We start from the raw sequence: 27,194 nt of genomic DNA, 5'->3' as shown, positions 1-27,194 counted from the left end.
TTCGCCCGCCACCCGCCATCTTGCGAGGACCGCCGGGGTTATTGTCCGCCGCTCGGGGCTCGGCGGGGCCGCCGGCGCTCGGGCTGCCCAGGCGCTGAGGGGGGCCGCGGGGCCGGCTCGGCGTGAAGAGCCGGGGCGGGCGGGGGCGGCGGCGGCGCCATGGAGGATGAAATGCCCAAGACCCTGTGAGTGGGGAGGGGGCGAGACCGCCTATTGTTCCCGGCTCCGCGGGGAGGGGCGGCCCGGGCTCCCCTCACGCACGGTCCCTCAGGCCCGGGCGGCGCGATCGGGGCTCCGCGACGGGCGGCGGCGGCTGTCCCGGCCCCTCAGCCGCCTTAGTGCCAAGGGGAGCGGCCCCAGGGCCGCGGGGCGCCCGGCCCCGGGTCCCCCTCACGGCGGCCCGGCCTCGGGCGGGCTCCCCGCGCCGGGCTCCAGCCCCGCCGATCCCGTCCCGCGCCTGGCTTCCCAGCGAGGGGCACCGGCATTCTTCCCCCCCCCCCCCCCCCAGCCCGAGGCTTTCTCCCGGGCCTCTCCAGCTCACATCTGGAGGGAAGGTGGCTGGGGAGATGTACCACACACACACCCCCCGCGGTGCTCGCTCCCTGTACGTTTTCGCGAGCATCTGGCTGAATTTTGCCATTTCTGGGCTGTGTGAGCACCGTCAGCTCCCGGGGCGGGGGGGGGAGGTTGGGGGGGGGGGGGGCTGCCCTGGCCTAAAAGCTGGAGAACCCCGCTGCGATGTTCAGCGGCTCGGTGGAAGCAAACGGGGGGTGCCCGTCAGATCGGCGCTTGTCCCGGTGTTCAGAGCACGCCGCCAGCCTGTTAATTCCCGAGGAACCGATGGTAGCTGTAGGGCAGCCTCGTTAAAATCACAAATGGGGTTCCTTAATTACAAGGAACTCCTCTGGCGGTGCTAGGCAGCTGACACCCACCGCTGTCAAGAGGCTTTTGGACTTCGGGTCGGCTGTTGCTCCCGCAGCTGGCTGTGTTTGAAGGCACGGGCGAGCTCCTGCGCACGTCTTACTTGTGCGTTTCTCTCCTTTTCTCTGGCAGGCGTTACCTGGAGTGGTTTCCCTCGTTTAGATCGGGGAAATCACAGGCTCCAGTCTTTCTGTTCCACCTCTGTGTAAGCTGTGACCTCTGTTTCAGTACAGGAGTTGAGGGGAGGAAAGACAGGAGGGAGTCTTTCCAAGGCGAGGGGAAAGTTTTGCCCTTGGATGATGGCTGCATCTACCCCAAGGGCTGATAAATGACTTGGCTGAGCGACTGCAGGAAAACAAGACTCTTACGTGACTTATGCCAGCTCCTCTGGTCCAGGCTTTCCTGAGGGGTAAACACTCTGTCTGCCTCCCTGTGTATACGATCCCGTTGTCTTTCTAGTGCGTGCATTTTTGGAACTATTCTTGGCGTCTGCAAACATGGGTCAGACCTGCTGGCATATTTACGTGTTTATTTAGAAGAATGTTTGCCCCCACCCCTGGTCCCAATGAAATCATTGTCTGGAGCTTAGTGGTCTCGGCAGTACTTGGGGTGTGCTCAAGGGAATAAGTTACCCGTCCCTGAGCACGTGCGGCTCGTTGCACAAACACGGCCGGGTTTCTGAGCTGCAGAACTGGCAACTGAGCAACGTACTGAGAGCGGTATTTCTCTGAATCGCTCCGAGTGACTTTCTCAAGTCAGACGGGGGATTGTCACGAGCTGAATTTCACAGATTGGGTTTAGAACGAGCAGCTTGAAGGAAGAAAGTGCAGTTAAAAGTAATCTCTTTCCAGTGTGTGTTAAATATTTGCTTGCATGAGGACTTCTGTAGGTAGTGCTACAGAAACCCCGTCTGGATGTGGGTTACGGGGCTCCCCCCTTGCTTGCGTTGTCTTGCTGCGTCGTGAGGGGCCACCAACGTGGTCTGCAACGCGCCTGCCTTTTTCTTTAGTTCCCTTAGCACCTTTAAGTCGTTTTTCTGTAGCAGAGTCCAGACGTTGTTGGAAGCAACGTCTTGGTTTTGCCATTTCCACGTAACCTGTTTCTATGAAGGGGGTGTTGGAGCCTTGCCGTTTTGAAGCGCGTTAGGAGCTGTATTACTTATGTAAATGGTTTCCTGGATAGGCAGCTTGTTTTCACGTGGCCAGTGACTTTCCTTGAAAGCCACTCTTCAACGGCAGAGATTATAAATTTGAAGAGCGGTTACAAGGCAGACAGTGTTTTTGAACTTCAGAAAGACCTCTTGTTTGTATTTTTTGTGTAAGTACGTAGGTGCTTGTGGAGTACGTGCACTTCTCATTTACTTTGTGTGTCTAAAAAGATGCAGAAGTGCTAACACTCAATAGTTTGGTATTACTTTTCAGGAAGCTGTCTGCTGATCAGTGTGCAGTAAATAAATGGAGTTGTCTGCAGAGTTTGCCGTGTATAGTATAGTCCTTCATCTGCAAAGATACATTGACCGACTCATTAATGAGAATCCAATTAGCAGGAAAGAGGGGTGGGAAGGGTGGAGGGGAAGGCAGAACTGTCACACAGGAGGGGTCTCCTCCTGCGTTATCTGGCCCTACCTGGCAGGGTCACCTTGGCACTCGGTTATTTCTTGTATAACTGGTCCAGGAGAAGGTGCGGGTGTGCTGGACCCTGCCCCTGTGCCAGCTACACGGAAACGGAGCTGCAGCGCAACTCCCTGGAAAGGTTAGGATGGTCACACAGCTCGAGTGTCGCACGGGGAGAGTACATCAGAGAAATAACATGGGGATTGTTGCCCGGGGGCTACAGCTCTGTGTTTTTCCCATCAATCTTGGCACGGTTGATAGTATCACAGGACTTGGTTGCAGTTTGTCAGCTAGTGGATTGGAGAAACCTCTCCAGACTTGCTGGCTGCAGAGGGCAGGCAGCAGATGTACGCAGCTACGGGTAATGAGGTTACGCTGGCAAATAACACGAGAAAAACGCTGCCGAATTTGTACGATGTTGAGCTGCCTTTCTGAGCGACTGATGGCACTTTACGATTCCCCTTCCCCTTTTTAGCATTTTGCAGAACGCTCTCTTTCTGTGTGTCATTCCTGCTTGCGTGGCCATTAGGGGATGGCTTCACCACGTCTGTGCACGAGGAGCCACAACTTGGTTTTTTTACCTTTGTGCGGGAGCAAGTAGGTCAATATCTGGTACACAGTTACACCTACTGCCTCTCCATATATGTGTACGTACACATACATTTTGCTGCAATTGATCCTTCGAGCATGCATTTTGAAAGGTCTGGCCATGCAGAGATTCGTGGGGCTGTCAGGTCACTTACGTAAATCCTGCTTTTTCCAGCTAAATCCAGTGTTAAGGTAGGGTTTGCTTCAGGAGGTGCCTGTCTGATTATCGGGGTGAAAATCCAGCGCGAGTGCAAAGGTCAGGGTGTAAACACCGTGTCTAGGAGACTTTTGGTTACAAATAAACTGTAAATAAACTTAGACCTGGAATGTGACATGAGCATCTCATCACTTTAGTGCCCTGGCTTATTCATTATCCAAATGGCGCTAATATTAAAAAAAAACGAGAGAGAAGAAGTCTCGCTAGTTATGACTCTCTGTCGAACGTGATGCGGGGTAGAATGTCCTGGTGTTATCGAGCACAGACTTAATTGCCTTAACGGAAGTGCAGTGAACCCTCCTCTGTTTAAGGAAAGATCATCAGAAGTGCAGGAATTACTCGCTTTGTTGAGCAAGAGGGATGCCTGTGACGGTCTGATTCTGGTGAAGCATTTGTTGATTTTAAAAAGGAGTACGATTCTGAGTCATACCTAAAATAGTTGTCCAGATTATTAATACATGGCTTGCCGGGTTGTTTCTGACAGGAAAACAGAGGCTGTGTGTCTTGTTCCCCCATTCTCTCCTGCTAAACCAAATATTGGAGTGCATCCCTCTCTTCGGGAAGGCTGTTCACAGCCTTGTGTCAACAGAAGGAGCGCAACAAGTCGCTGGTTTTGCTGCCTTGTTGTTTTCTTACAACATCTTTGCAACTCCTGCACCGAGACAGGGAGGACTGCTGATCTATTGACGTGGTTTCAACAGCGCGATTTGGCTGCAGTTCTTGTTGCAGAGGCCGCGGTTTGCCACATAACGTTCCTTTGCGGAAAGGTGCTGCCACACCTTTGGAGCTGAGGTTTCCCTGTGTGCTTTTTTTAAAAATCCCATGACTTGGGCTTAACAACAACAACAAGAAAACCCACTTGTGGATCAAGGACGATCTTCGTCGCTGAGAATGCCAAAATCTCAGGTCGGAGCAGGGATGCGGGTTCTGTTTGTGCTTGAGGAGGCTGATCCTTTCAAATGGAGAAGGATGGGGGGGATGCCGACACTTGAGCACGTTTGCCCTTGGTTGTTTCAGGCAGATTTAATGCTTTCAGATGACGCATCCTTTTTTTAGAAGGAACTGACTAAATATTGTGTATTGTGCTTGCTAAACACCAGATTGAGCTACTAGGGGAGCTAGGGGTTTGGTGCTTGGTGAATGATGACTGCGTATGGTTATCATGACTGCCGTTTCTATACGTGGAAATCCATTTGGTAGGTTGCGTTGTCCATATCTGGCTTTCTGTTCAGCTTGGAAGTGGGGTGAGATTTTAGAAATGCAGACCTTTGGTGGGACTGAGGACGGGCGCCATTACTGCCCGCTGTCACCGAACAATTTCTGCCCCATTGCTCTGTGAATGAGGATGCTGTCCTGCCGCACGCTTCGTTTCGACGGCCTAACCTGGCAGGTTGGGTGTTGGGGGAACAACTTCGGGCCGTATTTGCTCAGTTACTGACAAGCAGACTGGAGCGTCAGGATGGCTTCTAACTTTTTATTTGGTCCTATAGATACGTGGGGAACCTGTCAAGAGATGTGACCGAAGCTCTAATCCTCCAGCTGTTCAGCCAGATTGGACCATGCAAAAACTGCAAAATGATAATGGATGTAAGAGCCTTCACCTAATGATTGTCATGTTTCTAATGGCTTTGGGCCACACTTGTGTGTTTCAGAATTCCCCTGGAAACACGGCATGAGCACATTACAGGGATGTAATAAGGCTGGAGATGACAGTCGTGTAGTTTTGGCATCATTTCTGCCTAGTGTCTCACATTGAATTTAAGGCTGGGTGGATATTGCGAGAGGGAGTGAACAGGTTAAGATATGTGGGTGTTGCAGATGAGATGAGATGAGAAAAGTTCTTCCTTGCCATACTTTTACCTTTCTAAAGCAGAACTGAAACCTCCTGGAGCGTTGTTAGTGCATTGACTGTGGTCTCAGTGTAGAGTAAAAAAGCCTGTCCATTTTGAGACATTTAGATGTAATGAATAAGGAGCTGAGTATAATAGTGAGGGTACAGTTTGAAGAGGTGGGTATCAGTAATCCTTTGTTTTTTTTTCTTACCAGACAGCTGGAAATGATCCCTACTGTTTTGTGGAGTTCTATGAGCACCGGCACGCAGCTGCAGCGCTGGCTGCTATGAATGGCCGGAAGATAATGGGTAAGGTAAGCTGTCATGTCTACAGGGTGAGTTGGAGTTGGAAAACAGGCTATCTCAGATGGTGCGGGTGAAATATCCGTGGGTGAAATATCACTTGAGACGAAGTGGATACACTGGAAATGTTAGGCACTGTGTTTGGAGAGAGGTCTTAATGTGGCACGACTAACAAGAAGAGCCGTTTTGACTGTTGCATAGAATCATAGAATTGTTTAGGTTGGGAAAGACCTTTAAGATCATCAGGTCCAACCATTAACCTCACACTGCCAAGGCCACCACTAGACCATGTCCCTAAGCATCACATCTACGTGGCTTTTAAATACCTCCAGGGATGGAGACTCAACCACTTCCCTGGGCAGCCTCTTCCAGTGCCTGACAGCCCTTTCGGTGAAGAAATTTTTCGTAATATCCAACCTAAACCTCCCCTGGCGCAGCTTGAGGCTGTTTCCTCTCATCCTGTTGCTTGTTACCTGGGAGAAGAGACCGACCCCCACCTCGCTACAGCCTCCTTTCAGGCAGTTGCAGAGAGCAATAAGGTCTCCCCTCAGCCTCCTCTTCTCCAGGCTGAACAGCCCCAGCTCCCTCAGCCGCTCCTCATAAGACTTGTGCTCCAGACCCTTGTAGGAAGAATGCAGAGGGAGGTGGGGATTTAGAACTGGGGAGGGCTCAGAGACTGCGGGCCTAAGGAATATTTTAACTTTGCCAACCTTATCAGGATAAAGCTTCTCTCTCCCCACCCCTGCAAAAAAACACCCACCCACCCAAACTGGACTCCCAGACCAGGTCTGTTTACCATCTTTGCGCTTAACCAGTGAAACACAGTTTGGAATAATGAACCCTCTCCTGAGAAACGTGTCTTAAACTTGAGCTTTCACCTCAAACTTCCACATCTCGTGCCCGTGTAGTGTCAGACTTAAATGTTGGTGGTATCTGAGCTTAGCTGGGATTTGCTTGATCTAACGTGAGTGACTAACATTTGCAGGAGGTCAAAGTGAACTGGGCAACGACCCCCAGCAGCCAGAAGAAAGACACCAGCAGTAAGTGTCGCTTATGCTTTGAGTACGTGTTTGGTTTGTACAAGTAGTTGCTATACATAAACAGTAAGCATCATACAATTATATGCAGTAATGTTTTGATCGTAATCCTAAGATATTATTTCATGTGTTTGTGTTAATAAACTTAAGAACAAATCTAATCTTTGTCATCAGGTAGTACCGTTGTCAACACACAGCGTTCACAAGGTAATTGTATCTTCTTAAACATAAAATGAAATCTCTCAAGGGTATTCACTAACCACCTGAAGCTATGTATGGGGGTTTTTTTCGTTATGAATTTATTTTTAATGGAAAGACTTCCCTTCCATTTCCCTGTAGCATCAGAAAGTGAGCTAGTGTCCACTGTTTAGTTCTGGTGCTAATCTCTGGCTGTTTGTCACGAGTGCAATTGTAAAAAAAACAAACAAACAAACAAACAAAAAAAAACCACAACCAAAACAAAAAACCCTTCTCCCGTGCTAGTGAGGAAGAATAGTTGGCTCCCTGTGAGTCTGCAGGATGTGCTCGTGCAGACAGGCTCCTTGGGAGCATCTGCACTGTTTTCATAATTGGGCTCCATTGCTCCCCGCTCACAGCGAGCCGACGGATTGCTGCCGCTGTCGGCAAGCTTGGAATTTCCCTAGGCCAGTGGGGCTGAACTACATCAGCGTCCGAGCGGACTCGAGAGTTTCGTACCTGCTGTAGTACAAATAAGTCTGTATATTGCTAAGATGGTGTGTGACATATTGTTTGATTGTAGTGGAAAACTCCTTAGATACAGGACTTTTGTTTCTCTTTGGTGCGTGTTTTCTATGGCTCTGATATAAATTGAAGGGATTACTCTTTCCATTCTGTTGCCTTCAGTCTTAGTTCATTTGCACATGGATTCACACATGTTGAATTCACATGGATTCACATGGTGTATTGGCTGGGCAACCAAAACTTTTGAGAACTCAAATGCTTTAACAGCAAAGTGTTGCAATGCAAGGTATTTTTTTTTTTATTTGTTCTTCACAACCTGTGGTGTTAAACCAGACATCGTGGCTAGGTCCAAAATACGTCCTGCTGTAGAATGGGCGTTATCCTGCGTTTCTTGAATCTGCTAGATGTGTCAGTTGATCGGATTTTGATTAGCTAGTGATCTCCTGCCATGTCGAAGCTTAACGCTAGCATATGGAGAGGAAGATTTTCACGTAGTCTTGACACATTAAGTAAGTAGTTTAAGACTTTGTACCGTAAATGCTGACTGGTCGTAAAAGCAGTGCGTAAAATACGAAATGTAAATGCCATATATGTCGCTGTAGTATCCTTAAAGTCACTAACTCTGTAGCACTGCCAAGCAAAGGATCTGTTACCAACAGCAGTAAATTCTGTTTCATAGTAAAGTCTAGTCTTCATGTAGTTTTTTAATAACAGCTGGAAAGCCATGCTATGTGAGATTGCTCTGTTCTCTGTGCGTGTGTGCGCGCGTGTTCCAGGGACCGTCCTCAAACATTAAGATCCCTTTTTCTCTTTTTCCCAAAAAGACCATTTCCATGTCTTTGTCGGAGACCTCAGTCCAGAAATTACAACTGAAGATATAAAAGCAGCCTTTGCGCCATTTGGAAGAATATCGTAAGTAATTTCCTAGGGCAAATAAACTAAAAGTTATCTCTCCTAAATGGAGGCAGCCTTATGTTTCAGTAAGTAAAAAATGAGAGTTGTCGCAGTGCAGGAATATACATTTATCTGTTCATACAGCGACTTGAGCCTGAATGGTCAGGCATTAAGCAGGGATGTGTAACCCGATTCCTTTATAGTAGCCTGTTCTGCTTTCCTAGAAAAGCTGCATCCAACTTGCTTTGGTTTTGCCTCATTTGGCAAAGCAACGCTAGAAAAAATTGACCCCTAAACCCGGGGTGTGCATTTCACTGGCCCTCGCAGCGATCAGATGGCCATCACGCTTGTACAGTTTGTGACCGAGTCTGTTTGCACGTTCACGTCTTGTGAGGCTTTGGATTTTTTTGTTAGCTGTGGTGTGCCGGCCACCAGTAGCCAATGTTTTTTTTTTTTGCAGTTAAATTCCCATTTCCCACAAAATGAACCTTTTTTTGGCACAAGACTCGTTGGGGCGCCCAGAGGCTGCAGCTTGAGCGGCCTCAAAGCGTTTGGCGTTGGGTCAGCGTAAGCCCTCGACCTGAAGGGCTCGGCCAAAACCACAGGGCCTCTCGGGTCAAGGAGTTGCACTCATCCCAGCGGTGCAGAGCGGTGGCGTGACAAGCGAACGTGTTACAAACGGGGAACGGTGCTCGCAGGTCTCCACCTGCCAGCTTGCTGTATTCAGGGTGTAGCAGAGTAAGGAGCAGTTCGTTCATTCCATCCTCCAAATGTAAACCATTAATTTTCCTTGTAGTGTTGTCTGTACTGGACATTGAAGTTTCTTGATGGTGATGTAAGAGAACATAGAGTGCTTTGGAGTGTTGTGTAGTGAAGCGTTTAATTGAAGTAAGTTTGTTTTTTGTTTTTTTGTTTTTTTTTTCCCCTCAGAGTCCAGTGTATTACTCTTTTAATGCCAGCTTGATTTCCTCTTATGATAAGGTTTAAAAAAAGAATATGTGATCTGAATGTGACTTGCTGCAGACAACTGTCACGCTTGACTGCATCTTTTGTAATTGTCATCTAGGAAACGCAGAGGGTCGGACTCCTAAGGAGAGTCAATTTGTCCTCTGGCCAAACATGGTCTGGACGGAAGGGACGAGGGACTCTAAAGTAGAGCTGAACTGCTGGAATGAGTGCGAAAGGGAGGCAGGAATAGACGGCCGCGTTGGTGGGACTGCAGTGGAGCTGTGACAGAGAGGTCCCCCTCGCTGAGGCAGCACTGGGTTTCCGAGGTGACCGTTCAACGGACAGTCGCCTTTAACAAATGACCTCCACCCCCCAAAAGTGAACACCACCACCACCACCCCCCAGCCTGAAGCAAAAAGTAACGTCCAAATGTCAGCTGGGGGAGGATAAAATCACAGCGAACACCGGGCCGTGGTCCGTATCTCCAGGGCCTCGCCCATTGTCCCATCTTTTCTAGAAGAGCTTTTTGGACGCAGAGCTGTTGCTGCATGGTGGTGGTGACGGGGAAGGGGGAGCGGTGCTCTTGCTTTTGGGGTACTCGGCGCACAGCTGTAGAGCTAACGCATGGAAAACTCGCGGTTTGCCCTGGCTCAGACTGACTCTCCGAAATGAAACTCAGTTCTTTTCCTCCCACAAAAGTAGTAGATTAAGAATTGTCCCCGTAATGACTCTCTTGAACTCTTGTTCCAAAACCGAGGGGTTAAATAAAGCTGAAGGGACCTAAATTTTCTACTTGTTTCAGTTTAACCTGGAAAAATATTGATACTGTCTCATAAGTCGAATGAAGTTACCTGACTTTACCTGCTCTTCATCAGTGACTAGTTTCTGGAAATGTGGTGCTAATGGAATATTTCCTGATTTTTTTTTTTTTAAACATTGTCTTCGTTGGTGCTAAACTGAGCTTTTTTTTTTTTTACGACACCGAGGTTGAACTACTGCATGATTAGCACATAAGAAATTTTGGTAATTCTTTGCATCTGGATTTTTTAATCACTGTAAAAGCACACTTTCATTGTGGTTTCCTTTTATGCTTGCTTTACGCATGTTTTCACTTGTTCTCAAGTCTTTATTTTCAAAGTTTTCAGTTGAGGGTAAGTAGAGATGAGTTTTTCCCCCTCTCCCTCTATAGGCTCTTCAGAGCAAACCGATCAAAGCTTACCAAAGTGGCTCTTCTCAGGCAATTTGTAACATATGACCCAAATTCTGACCTAACCCAGGAAGGGGGGAAGCAAAAAGGGGGAAGGGGGGTGTCTCACAAAGACGAAAGAAATAACATTTCTATGGTAGCGTTGGGAGAGGTGTTTTCCTCAGGCCCTCGGCGACAGTGTCAGCGCTATGGGCTAACGTTTGCCAGAATTAGGCTTACGATGCAGCATTTGCAGTTACTGTAAGGCTTAAAAAACCTGGTGTAACAAACCTGCTCTTCATTGTGACTTTTCTCACCAGTCTTGGAATGCTAAATGTTGTGCACACGTTAACGCTAGTTTCTCTGAACCCTATTATTTTACACAGCCGTAAGTTACATTGCATGACTTTTCTGACTGGTTTTATGTTGTTGTTTCTGTTCTTTTAATGCCTGTATGTGTGGGACAAAGGAGGGGAGGAGAGGGTGGCCTGAACGCGAGAGCATCTCGACCCTCGGCTAACTTGTACGCAAATTGCCTGAGAAACGCTGTAGAATGGCGTTCCACGAGTGGGGTTTAGCTCTTGTAGCTGGGTTCTCTTTTTAACTCAATCTCAAATAATAGGGCTCTGGTTATTTTGCAGACTGTCTCTGAAGAATGGACAGAATTGCCATGGCTAACTACAAGCTACAGTTCACAGTGGACAAACGTTGTAGTTTTCTTATTTACTTTTATAAATTTTCTTTTTTTTTTTTTTTTGCTTTTTTATATCTTGTAGTTTCCAATCAGTCCTGTATGATTGCTGTTGTACAAATGCAGTTTAAATAATGTGTAATATGTAGTTTAAGACATGAATGTTTCAGTGTTTTATTTTCTTCAATAATTTCTGAAAATGTCAATCTCTCAAAATTTACAGCTGCCCACAGTCCAAAAAGGGGGTAACGAATTGACCCGAGAAAATTAAAGAATTCAGTTAACAGGCGACGTATGCCTTTTAATTCCTATCTTTTTTCATTTTTTCTATTTAATATTTTGAATGAGTAGGTAGAATGTGTTGGCAAATAGTTTAAAAATTGCATGGTTAAAGAGAGCCATTCAGCTAATGTTAGTCAGCTACATGCCTTAAGTGATTCTTTTGAATAGCTGCTTTGACCATGCTTTGTGTCTTAACAGTCTGTAAAAGCATTTTGAAGCAGGAGCCAACTGTCGTAAAGTACATACGTTTGTTAGAGAAGCTATTGATTTGCATGTTTACACGATTAAGTTTAATTTTGCTACTACCTGGCAAAGCATTAGTAAAGTTCTGTTTAGAAAAGAAGCCTTTTGCTTTGACTGTGTTGCTGGTGCAATAAACAGTTGAGGTTAGTAAAGGTGAAACATGAAAATAAGCTGTACGTGTGACTCAAGTTGTCGTTTTAGGAAGGTCGTCTTTCGAAGGCGCTTAACTGGGTCTCATTTCTGCTTTTTAGAGACGCGCGAGTGGTTAAGGACATGGCAACAGGAAAATCTAAAGGATACGGCTTCGTTTCCTTCTTCAATAAATGGGTAAGATGCGGCACGGTCTCGAGCGCCCCTGACAAGTGGGGGGCATGAAAAGATTATTTTCAGTGGCCCCTACGAGGAAGGAGTACTGTCGGTCCTGATCGCCATCGGCTTCGGTTTCCCTGCCTGTCAAGGGGGGAGCGTTTCTCTCTATTTTTTCATAGAATCATAGAATACCAGGTTGGAGGGGACCTCAAGGATCACCTGGTCCAACCTTCCTAGGCAAGAATTTGCACAGTCTAGACGAGATGGCCCAGCAGCATGTCCAGCTGAGTCTTACACGTGTTCAGCGTAGCAGAGTCAGCCACTTCCCTGGGGAGATTATTCCAATGGTTGACTGTTCTCATTATGAAAAATCTACCTCTCGTGTCCAACCGGAATCTCCCTGGGAATAACTTGTACCCGTTACCCCTTGTCCTCACCATGGGACTCCTTGTAAAAAGGGAGTCTCCATCTTCTTTGTAGCTCCCCTTTAAGTACTGGTACATGGTGATGAGATCACCTCTAAGCCTCCTTTTCTCAAGGCTGAACAAGCCCAGCTCTCTCAGCCTATCCTCATACGGCAGGCTTCCCAGACCCTTGATCATCTTGGTGGCCCTTCTCTGGACCCCCTCCAGCCTGTCCACATCTTTTTTGTATAGCAGGGACCAGAACTGTACACAGTATTCCAGGTGTGGCCTGACAAGCGCCGAGTAGAGAGGGACAGTGACTTCTTTTTTGAGACGCTCTACTATTGCTTGAGCCTTTCTAAAGCACGTGGTGAGCCACATCCAAGGGAGTGACGTACAGACATGACAGAGAGTGACGATACCTCTGGCGTGTATCGAGAGGGTCTTAGATGCACTCAGTGAGGCCTAACAGTGTCCCTTGTCCTGCCCAGAACTGCCTCTTTTGAAGCAGGGTGTCTTTTGGCACGTCGCAAGTGTCAGAGAGGGTGGCTGCGCGGTGATGTCACTCGTTTGGCTCTACGGCACAGTGATGTCATTTGTTTGGCTCTGTCGCGAAAGGAAGAGTTGCCAATGGTGGGTTTTCCTTCTCCCCCCTCTCGTGTACAGGATGCAGAGAATGCGATTCAGCAGATGGGCGGTCAGTGGCTCGGTGGAAGGCAAATCAGAACGAATTGGGCGACAAGAAAACCTCCGGCTCCAAAGAGTACATACGAATGTAGGTTCTCAGTTCTTTGCATCTTTGCAAACCTCCCACCGCACCCTTAAGGAGGAAGAGAAAAGGGCGAGCTGCAAGCCTTGGAGATTGTGGCAGGAGGGAGAGCGGGTACTAAAAGCGAAGGCTCTCTCGAACAGTTTCAGACCTGACTAAAGCAGCTTCCTTAGCTACAGCGACTTTGTTACCACTACGGGGGGGATTCCCTTGGCTTCTGCACACGCAGGTTGGAAACCTGCGTTCTCTCTAGACAGCCAGGGCGACTCTGGCTTTTTAACTTTGCTCCCTCGCTTTTAGGGCTTTCCGTTGCGATACAAAGCGGGGCCGTGTCAAAGAGAGCATTTCCATAGGAGAGATTTTAAATTAGGTGTATCACACCTATTCATTAGGTGTCTGCAGTTTGTGCTCGACATCTTATGCCAGTCGGGATTAGAATTTCTGCCTAACGTGTGTCTGAGCCACTGAAAAGCTCTGTAAAATCTCTTTAAGCAAACGCCAAACAACTGTCTTACGACGATGTGGTCAATCAGTCCAGCCCGAGCAACTGCACCGTGTACTGCGGAGGTGTTACTTCGGGACTGACAGGTACCGTGGCTTCGAACTGCCGTCGCGTTGAATGTCCCTGAATAACGCAGCAGTCGCCTCATTTTGATGCTCTCTTTCTTCCTGCTTCAGAACAGCTAATGCGCCAGACCTTTTCTCCCTTCGGGCAGATAATGGAAATTCGAGTCTTCCCGGATAAAGGCTACTCCTTTGTACGGTAGGCTGGCCTGCAGTTTGCGTGTTGATGAATTTAAATTCAAAATTACGGGTTCGCGTGCTTTTGGTGTCAGCGGAGCATGGGTGGGCGTGCGGAGGGTGTGCTTTACAGCAGCCCTCCCTGACTGCAGCCTGATCTGGGGAGTGAGCTACGGCTCGCAGCGCTCTTGGCACACGTCGGAAAACCCCCTCAACCCAGTCCAAACTGGTGCCGTGCCCTTTGTCGTAAGAGACCTCTGTCTGTTCCCCTTGTGCAATTTCACAGCGGAGTGACTGAGGCAGGCGGTCAAGTTTCGGGGTTGTTTCCAGCATCTCTTTGTTGACAAGGCTCCAGATAACAACAAATAATTGTAAATTGACTTGCTCTCCTTGCTGCTGAATTTTCCAAGATGTTTAGGGAGAGTTGCAACACCGAGACAGGAAAAGCAAGCGTGGCCTGGCAGTCGCTGCCGCCCGCCGTGGGGGTGACAGGAGGAAGTGTCTGCGGTCAGGCTGGTGTCCTAACAGAGCCCAAATCTGCGCTGAGCTGGTGGGGACGCTCCGGGGGTTACTTCTGGCTGTTACTCCCCAAGCAACTTGTTTATATTGGGACAACTCCTATTTCGACAGGTTTAACTCTCACGAGAGCGCGGCGCACGCGATTGTTTCCGTCAACGGAACAACTATCGAAGGACACGTAGTGAAGTGCTACTGGGGCAAGGAGACGCCAGACATGATCAGCCCGGTCCAGCAGGTCAGAGCTTCTCCTCTGCTACAGGCGTTGGCTTTGCTCGTTAGTCTTTGCTAGAAGCCCAGTAGGTGGCCCTCAATCTGTGTGCGTGCTGGTTAGACTCGGTGTAGCACACATCACATCCGTTACAGCTTATTTCATCAGGACGTATTTCTCTGAAGTACAAACAAAAGATTTTAAACCCCTCGGAACCTGCGGACTCTCGTTAGGAAAAATGTGCGCTGTAAAATCCTGGAGAAAGCTCGCAAAATACTGCCCAGCCCATCGCATGTCTTCCCCGGCATGAAGCTGGCTGCTCCCGTTCCCTGCATCTCTGTCGATACTTGAGACGGTGGCGGCGTGGTTGATTGGGGGGGTGACGGGGCGCTCTACTAATTAAAAGCTTGCTGGCTCCGAAGGGGTGCCCGGCCGCACGTCTGCGTGGCCGTTTCAGCATCGTTTTAGCGAGCAGACTCGTCGGTCCCCGTCGGAGACGGCCTGGGCAGGCGGGGCGTGCCTGGCCAGCTGACGGAAATCACCGCTTTTTGGGGTGCCGCTTAACGCCCGGGTGTTTTCCCCTTGCAGAACCAGATCGGCTACCCGCCAGCCTACGGCCAGTGGGGCCAGTGGTACGGCAACGCCCAGATCGGTCAGTACGTGCCCAATGGCTGGCAGGTCCCCGCCTACGGGATGTACGGGCAAGCGTGGAATCAGCAGGGCTTTAAGTGAGTAATTGAGGGGTTTTGTGCCGGTTTTCCCCCCGCGGGAGGTGACAATCCGAGTCGGTAGCAGTGTGAAAGCTGCCAGGGCATTCCCATCCTTCCCTGCTTGGGATGAGGAACGTGCATACGGATCCAGGAAGGCCCCGCTCGCGCGCCCCCGTTAAGTTCTCCCTCGTTACCGACACCTTTGCCTAACGAAGTTACCCCCCTGCCCTTCCCCGACAGTCAGACGCAGTCTTCGGCGGCGTGGATGGGTGCCAACTACGGGGTGCAGCCGCCGCAGGGGCAGAACGGGAGCGTGATAACCAACCAAACAGGATACCGCGTGGCGGGCTTCGAAACGCCCTGAGGAGGAGAGGACTCTGAGCGCGGCGGGAGCGGCGCCGAGCCTCTGTCCACAGCCGGGATTTGTCAGACCGAGCGTCGGATACGATGTATTTATTTAAGAGAGAGTGAGAGATAGAGAGAGAGAGAGAAAACACAAAAAAAAAAAGCATTTTTAATCATGAAATTGTCATCCGCGTTGTTTAAAAAAAAAAAAAACAAAACAAAAATCACACAAAACGAGATGCTGGATGTCTGCCGACTTTTGCCTTCTTTTTCCTCCTTTATGTGTTTCTTAAGATCCATGTTTTTGAAACACAGCAAATGCAGGGACTACTGCCACTGAAAATTGGGGCAGCAAATTGCACAAACGTCAACCTTTTTGTTTTTCTTTCCTTTCCTTGGAAGTAGCGTGCCGTTCTAGTTTGCATTCCGAATGATTTTAAATGTATTATAAACCATTGTACAAAAAAAAAAAAAAAAGACAAAAAAGCCAAAAGCGTGTGAATCCTGAAGCCGCCGCGTCTTCAGCCTTTGCACCGTCTGTTTTAAAAGAGCCTCTTGTATAAAGCCTCCGTCTCTCCGCTTTTGTTACACCGGGTTTTTTTGACGATAAATTATTAGTTTACATCGTTTTTTTGTATCTCAGCGTGTTTTTCAGGGTCGTCTTTGCCTTACGATGGGGAGAAGGGGGACGCTCGGTGGGACGGCGCTCGGCTCCCCTCGTGAGCGAGGATTTCCACCCTGGGACGGCGAAAATCCTGTTACTAAAATGTGACAAATTCCTACGAACCAGCCGGGTTGTTGTTTTGGTTGTTTTAGTTTTTTTTTTTTTTTTTTACCGATTTCTACATTTACGTGTACCGATTATGTAAAATATCTCAGCAAATTAATATTTTGCACAACCCTTAGCCACCGTTGTACGTTTCCTTATTTAAAGGTAGGGGGCGGAGTCCTTTGACAGGAGTTATGCCTCAAATCGTCATTTTTATTCTTGGTTTTTTTGCACGTGGATGTCAAATAGACTCTTGGAATTCGAAGTTTATCCTCTCTTGGTTTTAAATAATTGTATAAAACTTCCCCCAATATCCTGGGTTGTGCTGTGAGTACTGTTCCACCCGGGTAGTGGAAGGTGATGGGAGCTCTGAAAACCTTCAGAAGCCAAAAAGGGCTTTTTCTGTCCTACCTCTTGACCAGCCTTCAGAAAAAATGCAAAAAATGCAGAAAAAATGCAAAAAAGAAAAAAAAAAAACACGAAGGGGGGGGGAAGGTGGGAAAAACACCCAAACCGAAGCCGGTTGTGTGTTCTCGTTTCTTATTTCGTGTCCCCGCCGTCGGTTTTCGCCCTCCCCGGGCTGAAGGGAGCGGCTGCTCGGGGAATTTGGGGGGAAAAAAGGCCGAAATGGGTCAGTTCTTGCTGCAAAAGGGCTTCTGGGAGGTGTAGTCCGCGGGGGCGCCGCAGCGCGCAGGCGCGCTGCGGCGCCCCCGCGGACTACACCTCCCAGCGGCCCCCGCGGCGCCCCACGTGCCCTCGGCGAACCAATGGGAGCGAGCGGGCCGGCGCCATGGCGGAGGCGGGTCTCTAAGCGCCCTCGCGGCGGTCCGGGGCAGGAACGGGGGGCGCGCGCCGCCGCTCAGGTAAGGAGGGAGGAGGCGGCGGGGGGGGGGGGGGAGCGGGAAGGGGGGAACCCCGCGCCCGCGGGACAGGAAGTGACATCAGGGAGGGGGCACGGCGGGGCGGCGGGGTGCGACGTCACGGCAGTGACGTGTTTTGGGCCCCCTCACCCCAAGAAGGACATGGAGGGGCCGGAGCGTGGTCAGAGCAGGGCAGCGAGGCTGGGGCAGGGGCTGGAGCACAAGGCTGGGGAGGGGCGGCTGGGGGAGCTGGGGGGGCTCAGCCTGGAGAAGAGGAGGCTGAGGGGAGCCCTCATCGCTCTCTGCAACGGCCTGAAAGGAGGCTGGAGCCGGGGGGGTCGGTCTCTGCTCCCCAGGAACAAGCGATGGGACGAGAGGGAACGGCCTCAAGCTGCGCCAGGGCAGGGTTGGGTTGGGTATGGGGAAAAACTTCTTCACCGAAAGGGCTGTCAGGCCCTGGCACAGGCTGCCCAGGGCAGTGGTGGAGTCCCCATCCCTGGAGGTATTTAAAAGCCGTGTAGATGCGGTGCTGAGGGACATGGGTTAGTGCCGCCTTGGCAGCGCCAGGTTAACGGTTGGACTCGATCTTAAAAGTCTCCCCCAACCCAACCGATCCTGTGATTCCATGATTGCAGGGCCAGCGGCTCCTCCCAGCACCGGGGTGCCTCGCCGGCAGGCACTCCTGCTCCTTGCCTGCCAGCCTGGTGCAAAACCCTGACGCGGGCAGATCTGGGGGGGGAATCGCCCCGTTTCTGTCCTGTCCGCGCAGGGTTTTCTCTCCCATCGTCGCCGCCTGGGACGGTGATTTCCACTCCGGTGTCTCTCAGAGCAGCCGTGCTGTGCTCGGCAAGCACACGGGGGCTCTGTGCATCCCCCTGCCATGGTGGGCAGGCCGCCCAGTCTTACTTACATGCCACATCCTTTATTTAATATTATTTACCCCACAGGGATGACCCCGTGGCTTGGGCCATGAGTACACACGTGCCAGAAGCTCTCTTTTTGGCCTCGTCTTTCTCTGACACGGCCGAGACTGGGAAATAGCAGGGAGTGGGCGCCGGGGTGGAGGTGTCGGAGTTGGGTGGCACTTTGACGAGAGGGATGCTGCCATGGTGTGTCGTGTCACACCCGGGTGTCACTTCAGGCCTCGGTTGCAAGGAAGGACCTGAAGTAGCCAGCGTGGGGCTGCGACAGGGTGGCACAGCGACCGGCAGGGACCCTTGCCCATCCTTCCCCGACGAGGCAGGCAGTCGCTCCCCGCTCTCTCTGTGTGTCCCCTCCATCTCTGCCGCTGCTGGGGACTAAGGATGGCCACCGCTTCCTGCACAGCGACTTGTCGGTGTCACCAGCAATGCACTGCATCCCCGCTGTCCCTCCCATCCCGTCCGCCTCCCCAGGCTGTATTACTCACCTCCCCAGTCTCTGTCCTGCCAGGTTCCCCAGAGGATGGAGCCGGCATCAGTGAGGACCAAAGTCCCCTCCTTCTTGTCCGACCTGGGGAAGGCCACGCTCCGGGGCATCCGGAAATGTCCCCGCTGCGGCACTTACAACGGCACCCGAGGCCTGAGCTGCAAGAACAAGACCTGCGGGACCGTCTTCCGCTACGGCACACGCAAGCAGCCCAGTGTCGACGCCGTCAAGATCATCACCGGCTCCGACTTACAGGTTTATTCAGTGCGGCAGAGGGACCGGGGACCGGATTACCGGTGCTTTGTGGAGCTGGGGGTCTCAGAGACGGCCATCCAGACGGTGGACGGGACCATCATCACGCAGCTCAGCTCCGGCCGCTGCTACGTACCGTCGTGTCTGAAAGCGGCCACACAAGGTGTGGTGGAGAACCAGTGCCAGCACATCAAACTGGCCCTGAACTGCCAGACCGAGGCCACCCCGCTCACCCTGAAAAGCTCGGTGCTCAACTCCATGCAGGCTTCGCCCGAAACCAAACAAACCATATGGCAGCTGGCGACCGAGCCGACAGGGCCCCTGGTGCAGCGGATCACCAAGAACATCCTGGTGGTGAAGTGCAAGGCCAGCCAGAAGCACAGCCTCGGCTACCTGCACGCCTCCTTCGCCCAGAAGATGAGTGCCAAGACGCTGGCGGACCACAGGTTCTCCTGCTCCTGCCAGGCGCTGAAGCCCGGCAAGGGCGGCCCGGCTGAGGAGGAGGCGCCGCCGCCGCGCTGCATTCACTTCTTCGCCTGCATCTGCGCCTTCGCCAGCGACGAGAGCCTGGCGCAGGAGTTCGCCGACTTCCTCGCCTACGACTCCAGCGGTAGGTGGGGGAGGACAACACACAGAGGATTTCAGGGGGCCCTGTTGGGCTGATACCTCCCTCTCTGGCAGCTGCCTTGCTTTTTCTGTGCTGCCAGGCGAGAGCTGCCCTCACATCTGCTCCCTCTCAGCGATTCGTTAGCTGGGGCTTCATTTCCTCCCCCCTCCTTCTGCAGGCAGAGTTTTGTGGAGAGTGATCCCCCCTGGGCTGCAGCTTGCTCCTGGCTCCCAGCGTGTGGGAGCAGAGCGGGGTGCTCCCTGCGCTCGCCTGGGAGCTGGGAGGGTGGCAGATCCTGCCGGGCTTTGCTGCAATGGGTGCTTGGGGCGAGTCGGGTTCCTCTTCCCTTTGAGCCAGAGCAGCACTGGGAGAAGCCCAGCTCCTTGTGAACCCCCCTCCCTTGGCAGCAGCCTCTGGGGTTCAGTCCCCTGGGGGGTTGTGCACCCCGATAGGCAGGCCCAGATGATCCCACCCTGTCTTGAAGCACCCAAAAGTGAAAATGTGCCCCGAGGATAGCGACCTGAGCAATGGGAGTGAATTCAAATCACCACTCGCCTCCATGTTCCCCCCCAAGAAGCATGTCTGTAGGGCCGGGAGGACTTTGGGGTTTCTCTGAGGACATTTGACGTGTGCTGGGAGGTCTCAGGGGGCTAAGTGCCGGTGTGGGGAGGGGGACGTGAGACCCCCACATCCCCGCAGTACTGCTGCACGTGGTTGAGATGCTCTTAAGGACACAGCCTTGTTTCTCCTAGGGCTGAAAGGGATCGTGGTCCCGCAGTTGGTCAGTGGCCCCGAATCCACGGTGCAGGCTGGGGAGGCAGCTGCTGCCAAGCCCAAGAAGAGGAAAAAAGATGTAATGGCTGGTGAGTGTCTGCTGGAGGCTCTGTGGAACGGGGTGGACGTGGTCCAAAGCTGAAAGCTGTTGCCTGGCTGGCACAACTTTGGGAGCGACAGCCCCGCCGTGATCTGCCGGACTCGTAGCCAGCCACATGCCATGTCCGGTGCCAGTGGGAGCTTTCAGAGAGGCCCTAGGCTCTGGGATGCTTCTGCCCTGAGTCCAGACGGGTCTTTTAATGATCATTAGTGGTGTTAAGGTGGCAAGAGCTGTGGTGAGAGCCCGCTCTAAGGAGAGAGGCAATTTCTCCATCCCACCCACCCTGCCGTGCAAGGGATGCCCGTGTGGGGTGCCTGCGGACCCCCAGGACTTGTGCACTGACGCTCTTTTAAACGATCCCTCAGGGGCGCAGGCGACCAGCCCTCTCCTGGCTCAAGACCCAGCTCACGGCAACGCCAGGAGAAGCAGCCTGAAGAAGCCGGCCGTCGCCTCCTCGCTGAAAAGACAAGGTGAGCCTCGGCTACGCGTCTCGCCGGCGGTCAGGAGCACTCGGGGACTGGGTGGATGCCCTCAGCCATTCGGTTTGCAATGCCATAACCCCTGCGGAGGGGACGGCCGAGCCCTCTCTGTCCGTCTCTTGCTCTAGGAGGCAAAAATTGGTCACGGGTACCTCAGTGTTGCTGGCAGCTGTGTGCGTCTTGCATAGCTCAGGGTGCTGGCGTAGCTCTGGCTAGCCGTAAGCATGGTTGTTAGAGAAGGACGATGTTGGCGACCTCCCAGGGTGGCTTTGGTGGGTTTCTTGGTGTGGCAAGCTTAAAGAAGTTAGCTTGTGCTGGGGCCGGTGCTGCCGTGAGCGGGCAGGCGTTATTAAATATCTCCTAATACCGTTAAGTGCCCTCCTGGATAAAATGGATAGGCCAATCGGGTCAGGCAAAGTTGTGAGCTTGTCTCCCTTGCTTTTTTTGCCACTGCCGGTGTTTGAAGCATCTCTTAATGTCCAGAGCTGCCGGGGGCGACTTGTTGTGGCCAGAGTAGCTGTGGTTTCCAGTGGCAAATCCTTGCTCAGAAGCACTGTCCGGTGCAGGGAGCCTGCCAGCTGTGACGGAGATGGGAACTGCTGGCTGCCCCAGGGAGATTGCTGTGGGCACAAATGCAGTAACAGTTGTCTCTGAGCAGCTGACTGGGTGTTCAGATGTGTTTATATATGTTTATATGTGATGTTTGGAGGGGGAAGGGTCAGTCCAATGCTGTGAAAACCTGTGTGTCTTCCCAGCAACTCAGAGCCCTTTAGAGAAAGCTGCTCTCCTTGCTGGTTATGGTCTGGGCCTGGGTCGGAGCCTTGGTTTAGTGCTTTTCTTCCTCTTAGCTTTAGTTTTGGCCTAGAAAGTGGTACAAATCTCTTCTGTTTCCCCTTTCCCCCAAGATAGTTTGGTTCCCACAGCTGCCCACGCGCACCCCGGGGAGCGTCGGTGCTCGGCGGGTCCCGCGCCCGGGGATGGGTGCTGTGAAAGCTGCTCCCCGGTGAGGCGGCGTAATTGTACCGTGGTGCCAGGGCTGCAGCTCTTGCTGAGAGCAGGCAGGGGGATTTTAAAAGCAGGTTGCTGCTGTTAAAGCAGTCCTGCATTTCCAAGCCCTGGTGCCCAAGGCAGCAGCGTCTAATCCATCGAGTAGATGGAAAGGTGGTTTTGTTTGTTGTCCTGCTGCCTTTCTGAGCTCTGTTTAACACAGGTAGTGGTGTCTGCACTGCTGGGAAAACTGGGGCAGGTAAAATGGGGAATACTGGACTGGAGCTGGCCGCAGAGGAGCTGTGCTTGTGGGGCAGCCAGTGTGGCTCGGTCTCGGTTATTTCTCCTGCCTGTCTGGCTTGGCACTTCACTTGTGTGCCGATGCGGATTCTGATTTCCCTTCCCTTTCTCTTGTAGGCTGTAACCAGCTGCTGGACGAGTCGCAGGTGACCCTTTCCTTCCAGGACTGGCTGGCCAGCGTCACTGAACGCATCCATCAAACCATGCATTACCAGTTTGAGGGTAAGGCTTTGGGGAGCCTTTGGGCATCACTCCACTCTGTGCACTACCTCTGTCTTTAAGCTCTTGGCAGCATTAAATAATTGTTAGCCCCAAGGGAGGCGAGTGGAGCAAATGTTATTTCGCTCTGGGAAGTTTCTGTCGGCTTTGATTCATTCCTGAAGATGGACTTAATGCTCAGCAGCAGCCTGGTGCTGGTGTTTATGCTGGGGAAGGGAGAAATTCCCTACGGGGTTATTGATGCTTGAATTTTAACTACCTGGGGCCACGCAGAAGAGGTGAAGTCAGGTGAGACGCCTCACGTGGCATTAGGTCTCAGAAATGCTGGTAATCTACTTTTCCTGTGGCTGTCCGGAGCGCTCTGGTGTCCTCCTTGTCCCCCACACTTGCCCCGAAGGTGGGGCTCTGCTCGGTGTGGGGCTGAGGTGCTCCCTGTGCACATACGGCGATGGCTCATGGCTGTAATACCGGGGTGGGGGGAGCTACCATCACCTGCACCACTCCGCTTCCCCAGCGAGAGAGCCAGATGGGACTTGTGCAGGCAGCGGGGCACATCCCTGGCCCATCCTGTAGACGGAGGTGGTAGCTTGTGTTATGTCTGTAAAAATCCTTACTGGAACGTACTTCATAAGTCTCGTGGCTGGCGGGAGAGCTGTGCCAGGCTGCCAGGTGCTGCAGAGCAGCTGGGCTCACCTAAAGAGAAGGACCCCAAATAATGCCTGAAGGGGAGCACCTCTTTCCAAGCAACATAAGAGCACTCTAAGTAAGTTTGTCACGTAAGACAAACGCGCATGTCCTGCTACCCAGCAGCTGTCCCTGCAAGGTGTCATTAAGTGCAGGAAGCAAGCTGCCAGCAGTGATGGCTCAGAGCCGCACTCTGCTGTGCTCTGTGCGTGGTTGTGCACAATGATCCTAAGGGTCTTTTCCAACCTAACTAATTCTGTGGTTCTTAAGGACAGTTACATTGTCACTGCCGGGCCCCCTTCAGCAGCATCACCCCAGCTTCGCAAACAGAGCGACGGAAAGCCTTGAGGGGCGCAGCCCCCCGCTGCCCTCCCCAGGATGAGGCAGACAGGGGCACGCTGGAACCAGGCCAGCGCAGGGCCGCAGCGGTGACGGAGGGACTGGAGGCTCTAGCAGAGAGAGCCAGGGTTGTCACCTGCGGCACAGACAGCTTGAGGGGGAGTCACTGCTTAAGAAAATCACTGACTATCTCAAGTTGGAAGGGACCTACAAGGATTATCAAGTCCAGCTCCCAGCCTCTTGCAAGACAAGTTGCTGTTTTGCACTATCAGGTGGGAGGCAGTAAAGCCAGCAGGCCCAGGCTCTGCTCAGTAGCGCCCACAGACAGGACAAGAGGCAAAGGCCACAAAATGAAGCACCAGACTCTGCCTACAAGAAAATATTTCACTGTGAAGGTGGTCAAACACTGGCAGTGCTCTTCCAGCCAGCTGCTAGAGTCTCCAGTCACAGGGATAATCACAACTGGAGCAGGATGGGGGTGTGCTTGAGCAGCACAACCCCCAGCACCCCCTTCCCCCCAAACCCCCACACCGTGCTGCCTCTCCCTTGCCCTCGCCCCATGTCTCCGTGTTCATGCCCACACAGGCAAGCCCGAGCCACTGGTGTTCCACATCCCTCAGGCTTTCTTTGACGCGCTGCAGCAGAGGATCTCCAGCGGGAGCACAAAGAAGAGGCTGCCCAACTCCACTACAGGTAAGATATGCACAGACTCAGACCTGGGACACCCTGTGCATGCTGGTTAAGGCAGGCTGCTTTTGGAGGAAAAACCCAGCAGCAGCAGCAAGAAAAAGATTCCTCACTCCTCCCTGGTTTCTGGCAGCTTTTCCCCTCACTGCAGCTAAGTGGGAAGTATTGCAGCTGTGTGAGTGAGCCACACAAGCTACATGGGACACGCAGCCTCCGCTATGCAGGGGGTTGCTGTCAGCTCCTGCTTAAGCCTAGCCTAACCCCAGCCTGCCTGCAGGCTCGGTCGGCAGCAGCTCTCTCAGCATTTAGCAGAGCACAAGAGCAGCACAAGCCTGGGCTGCAGGAATAAACCCAGCCCTAGCCAGGCTCAAAGCTGAGACTTTATTCTCCATCACCCCCAGCCAGCTCTGACCAAGTGCTGCCTCTGAGCCAAGGGGAAGCTCGCAGCCCTCGCTGCTGGAAGCATCCTCACTGCTTTACACAGTCTCTCTTACGCTAGCGTGGAGCGTAAAGCCAGGCTTAAGCACACGCTTGGGGCTCTCTGCAAAGTTAAATGCATCGTGTCAGTGCTGCAGGAGCACAAGTTGCTGCCCCTGCTGCAGCAAGGCCTGGGGACCACCAGCACCAGCCCCATTTGTGCCCCCCCTACCCCTCACTGAACATCAGCACAGAGACAAAGCACCTCTCTCCAGCCTAGTGCCAGCTGAGATCCACTTTATCGGCAGCTCTGGATTAACAGAATCCTGGAGAAGAGCCCACGGGCAAGGACAAAGCCGAGTACTCAAGAGCTGGGGCTGCTTCCAAGGCAAGGCCAATAGCCGCAAGCTGGAGGGAGAGCTGAGGCTAAAGAGAAAAGGGGAGAAGAAAAGGAAGAAAAAGCAGAGGGTGAACCTCACCCCCCACCCCTCACTGCCCTTTCCCTCCCCGCAGCTTTTGTCCGCAAGGACGCCCTTCCCCTGGGCACCTTCTCCAAGTACACATGGCACATCACCAACGTCCTGCAGGTCAAGCAGATCTTTGATACACCCGAGGTAAGGGGGGGGAGGCAGCCCCCCGGCCCCGCCGCTGCCCCTTAACCCAGCCCCTCACCCGGGTGCTCCCATACTTGCCGGCAGCTGCCGCTGGAGATCACCCGCAGCTTCATCCAGAACCGGGACGGGACCTACGAGCTCTTCAGGTGCCCCAAGGTGGAGGTGGAGAGCATTGCTGAGGCCTACGGGCACCTGGAGAAGCAGCCAGCCATCCGGCCCCTGGAGCTCAAGACCTTCCTCAAAGTGGGTAAGTGGGGCAAGCCCGGCTCCTGGCCCACCTGGGGGGAACGGCACCCCCAGCCTCTGCCAAGGAGCTCCAGGGGCCAGGCTGGTCTTGAGGGCCAGGAGAGCTCACCCTCCCCAAGAAGATTCTCCCCCAAGTATGGAAGCAACAGCCCAAGACCCCTGCCCGAAGTCTGGAGCAAGACCCCTGTATGAGCTGCAGAGCATGGGGTGGCCAGGGATGCCCCCTGACTCCCCCTTCTCTCCCAGCAGTGCTGCGTTGTTCCCCTCTGCCTGGGACTAGGGGGGTCCCGGCAGGAAGAGCCCCCCCAGTCTGGGAGGCCAATCCCCAGTAGCAAGGGCCCTGCCACTAACAAGGACCCCCCCCTTGTTCCTACCCATGTACAGGGGCCCCCAGTCATATGGGGCCCCCCCCTCTCTGGGCCCTGAAACCCAAAGGGGCTCCCCCAGCCCCCGCTGCACCCACAGGGGGGCCCTCTCCCCCCTCACACACAGCCACAGCTTGATGTTGGTGCCCACCCTCCCACCCGAAAAAAAAAAAAAAAAAGTCTCAATTCATGACAGTTTCTGCTCTATTCTCCGGCCCCCACCCAGAATTAAAACGCAGAATAGATCTCACCAGCCACGGCTCCCTCCTCTTCAACTGCAAAAAACAAACACCCACAATTAAACACAAAAATAATTGCACAGCCCCCCCCACTACAAAATCCCAGCCCTGGGGGGGCCCCTGTCCTTGACCCCCACCCACACAGCTGAGCCTGGCACCAAAGGGGGGCCCAGGGCTTGGGGGGGGTGGGGGGGTGGGCACAGAAGCAGACCTGAATGCTCAGAAGGGTGGACGGGGGGGCCCGGGCCCACTCTTGCCCTCTCTCCCCCAGGAAACACCTCCCCCACCCAGAAGGAGCCCACCCCCTTCATCATCGAGTGGATCCCCAACATCCTCCCGCAGTCCCGCATCGGGGAGCTGCGCATCAAGTTCCAGTACGGCCACCATGGCAGCCGCCAGCCCGGCACCAGCCCCGAGCACCGGCCGCCCGCCGCCGTGGAGCCAGCGCTGGAGCTCACCCCGCTCACCACCATCACCTTCCCCTGAGCCCCCCAACGGCGCTGGGGGGGCACAGCCCCAGGGCGGGCACGCCACGGACCCGCAGAGACAGAGAACATTATTCAAGCACCCAGCTCCGCTTCTGCAGAAGCACCTGGAAAATAAAACTCCTGCTCTCTGGGTGCCCTCAGACTCCCTGCACTCTGCACCGGGAGGGGGGGAAGTGGGGGTGACCCCCTGGGACCCCCCCAGGTAGGGGGGTTCACGGCAAGGCAGCCCCTGCCCAGCCAGCACTGCCCAGGGCTGGAGGGGGGCTTCAGCCAGGAGCCAGGGCACCCAGGGGGGCTTGGGGGGACCCAAGGGGCAGCACCCAGCCAACTCCGGGGGGGGTAAAGCCCCACCACCACCCCCATAAAGGTCCCGACGTGGATCTCCCCATGCTGCAGAGCCCGGCTCCATCCCAGCATCTGCTCCTCAGCTGCAGGAGCTGCACCAGGTCCTGGGGGGAGAAATAAAGAGAGCACCCACCCCCGGGGGAGGCAGGGCCCCCCAGGGCAGGGCTGGGATCACCCCGGGAAGGGCAGAGCCCCCAGCCGGGGGGCACAGCCCAACCTCGCCCCATCTCCCAGCAGAGCCAGGGACACGCGTCTTCAACGCTGCAAGAGGGACATGGGGCTGCTGTGGGCTGGGGGGGCCCATCCAGGACCCCCGCACCGCTGGGAGGGAGCCAGGCGCCCCCTGAGCAGCAATGGGGGGGCACATCAGGACCCCCAGGGCAGCACTGGGGCTGCCCAGGGCACAGCCCCATCCCCAGGGCATCGCCTCCTGCCTGGGGTAGAAGGGAAGGGCCCCCCAGACCCACAGACTGCCTGCACCGGGGCACGGAGCCCCGCACCAAGGCGGGGGGCCCCCGGCAGCCCCCCGGCCCCAACCGCTGCAGGAACCACCCG

The 27,194-nt window shown here is 53.3% G+C and overlaps 2 protein-coding genes across 8 annotated transcripts; both read left to right on the top strand.

The window, feature by feature from the left end:
* The first annotated feature begins 24 nt into the window (after nucleotides 1-24).
* On the top strand, nucleotides 25-16,357 carry TIA1 (TIA1 cytotoxic granule associated RNA binding protein). Of its 7 annotated transcripts, none has more exons than XM_082337059.1 (13): nucleotides 61-185; nucleotides 4,830-4,926; nucleotides 5,386-5,484; nucleotides 6,459-6,513; nucleotides 6,685-6,717; nucleotides 8,037-8,124; nucleotides 11,708-11,783; nucleotides 12,836-12,944; nucleotides 13,431-13,526; nucleotides 13,617-13,701; nucleotides 14,310-14,433; nucleotides 14,995-15,134; nucleotides 15,357-16,357. In XM_082337059.1, exons 1-13 carry the CDS (start codon nucleotides 160-162, stop codon nucleotides 15,478-15,480), a joined length of 1,152 nt encoding a protein of 383 aa, XP_082193185.1. In that variant the 5' UTR covers nucleotides 61-159; the 3' UTR covers nucleotides 15,481-16,357. The 7 variants fall into 7 exon arrangements, with proteins under 7 accessions (XP_082193191.1, XP_082193185.1, XP_082193186.1 ...); XM_082337061.1 differs by lacking the exon at nucleotides 61-185 and adding an exon at nucleotides 3,842-4,245; XM_082337060.1 differs by lacking the exon at nucleotides 6,685-6,717 and having other exon boundaries at nucleotides 65-185; nucleotides 15,357-16,356.
* A 660-nt stretch (nucleotides 16,358-17,017) lies between these two features.
* On the top strand, nucleotides 17,018-26,414 carry LOC309602166 (uncharacterized protein C2orf42 homolog). The gene is made up of 9 exons (XM_082335539.1): nucleotides 17,018-17,093; nucleotides 18,522-19,359; nucleotides 20,109-20,219; nucleotides 20,596-20,700; nucleotides 22,114-22,218; nucleotides 23,824-23,931; nucleotides 24,856-24,956; nucleotides 25,041-25,203; nucleotides 26,078-26,414. The coding sequence occupies exons 2-9, from the start codon at nucleotides 18,534-18,536 to the stop codon at nucleotides 26,290-26,292; spliced, it is 1,734 nt and encodes a 577-aa protein (XP_082191665.1). The 5' UTR covers nucleotides 17,018-17,093; nucleotides 18,522-18,533; the 3' UTR covers nucleotides 26,293-26,414.
* The last annotated feature ends 780 nt before the right edge of the window (nucleotides 26,415-27,194 follow it).

Source organism: Platalea leucorodia, assembly GCF_965183815.1.
Source record: "Platalea leucorodia genome assembly, chromosome: Z".
Taxonomy (NCBI): Eukaryota; Metazoa; Chordata; class Aves; order Pelecaniformes; family Threskiornithidae; genus Platalea; species Platalea leucorodia.
The sequence above is the reverse complement of the archived record's forward strand: the minus strand, read 5'-3'. Positions and strand labels throughout refer to the sequence as shown.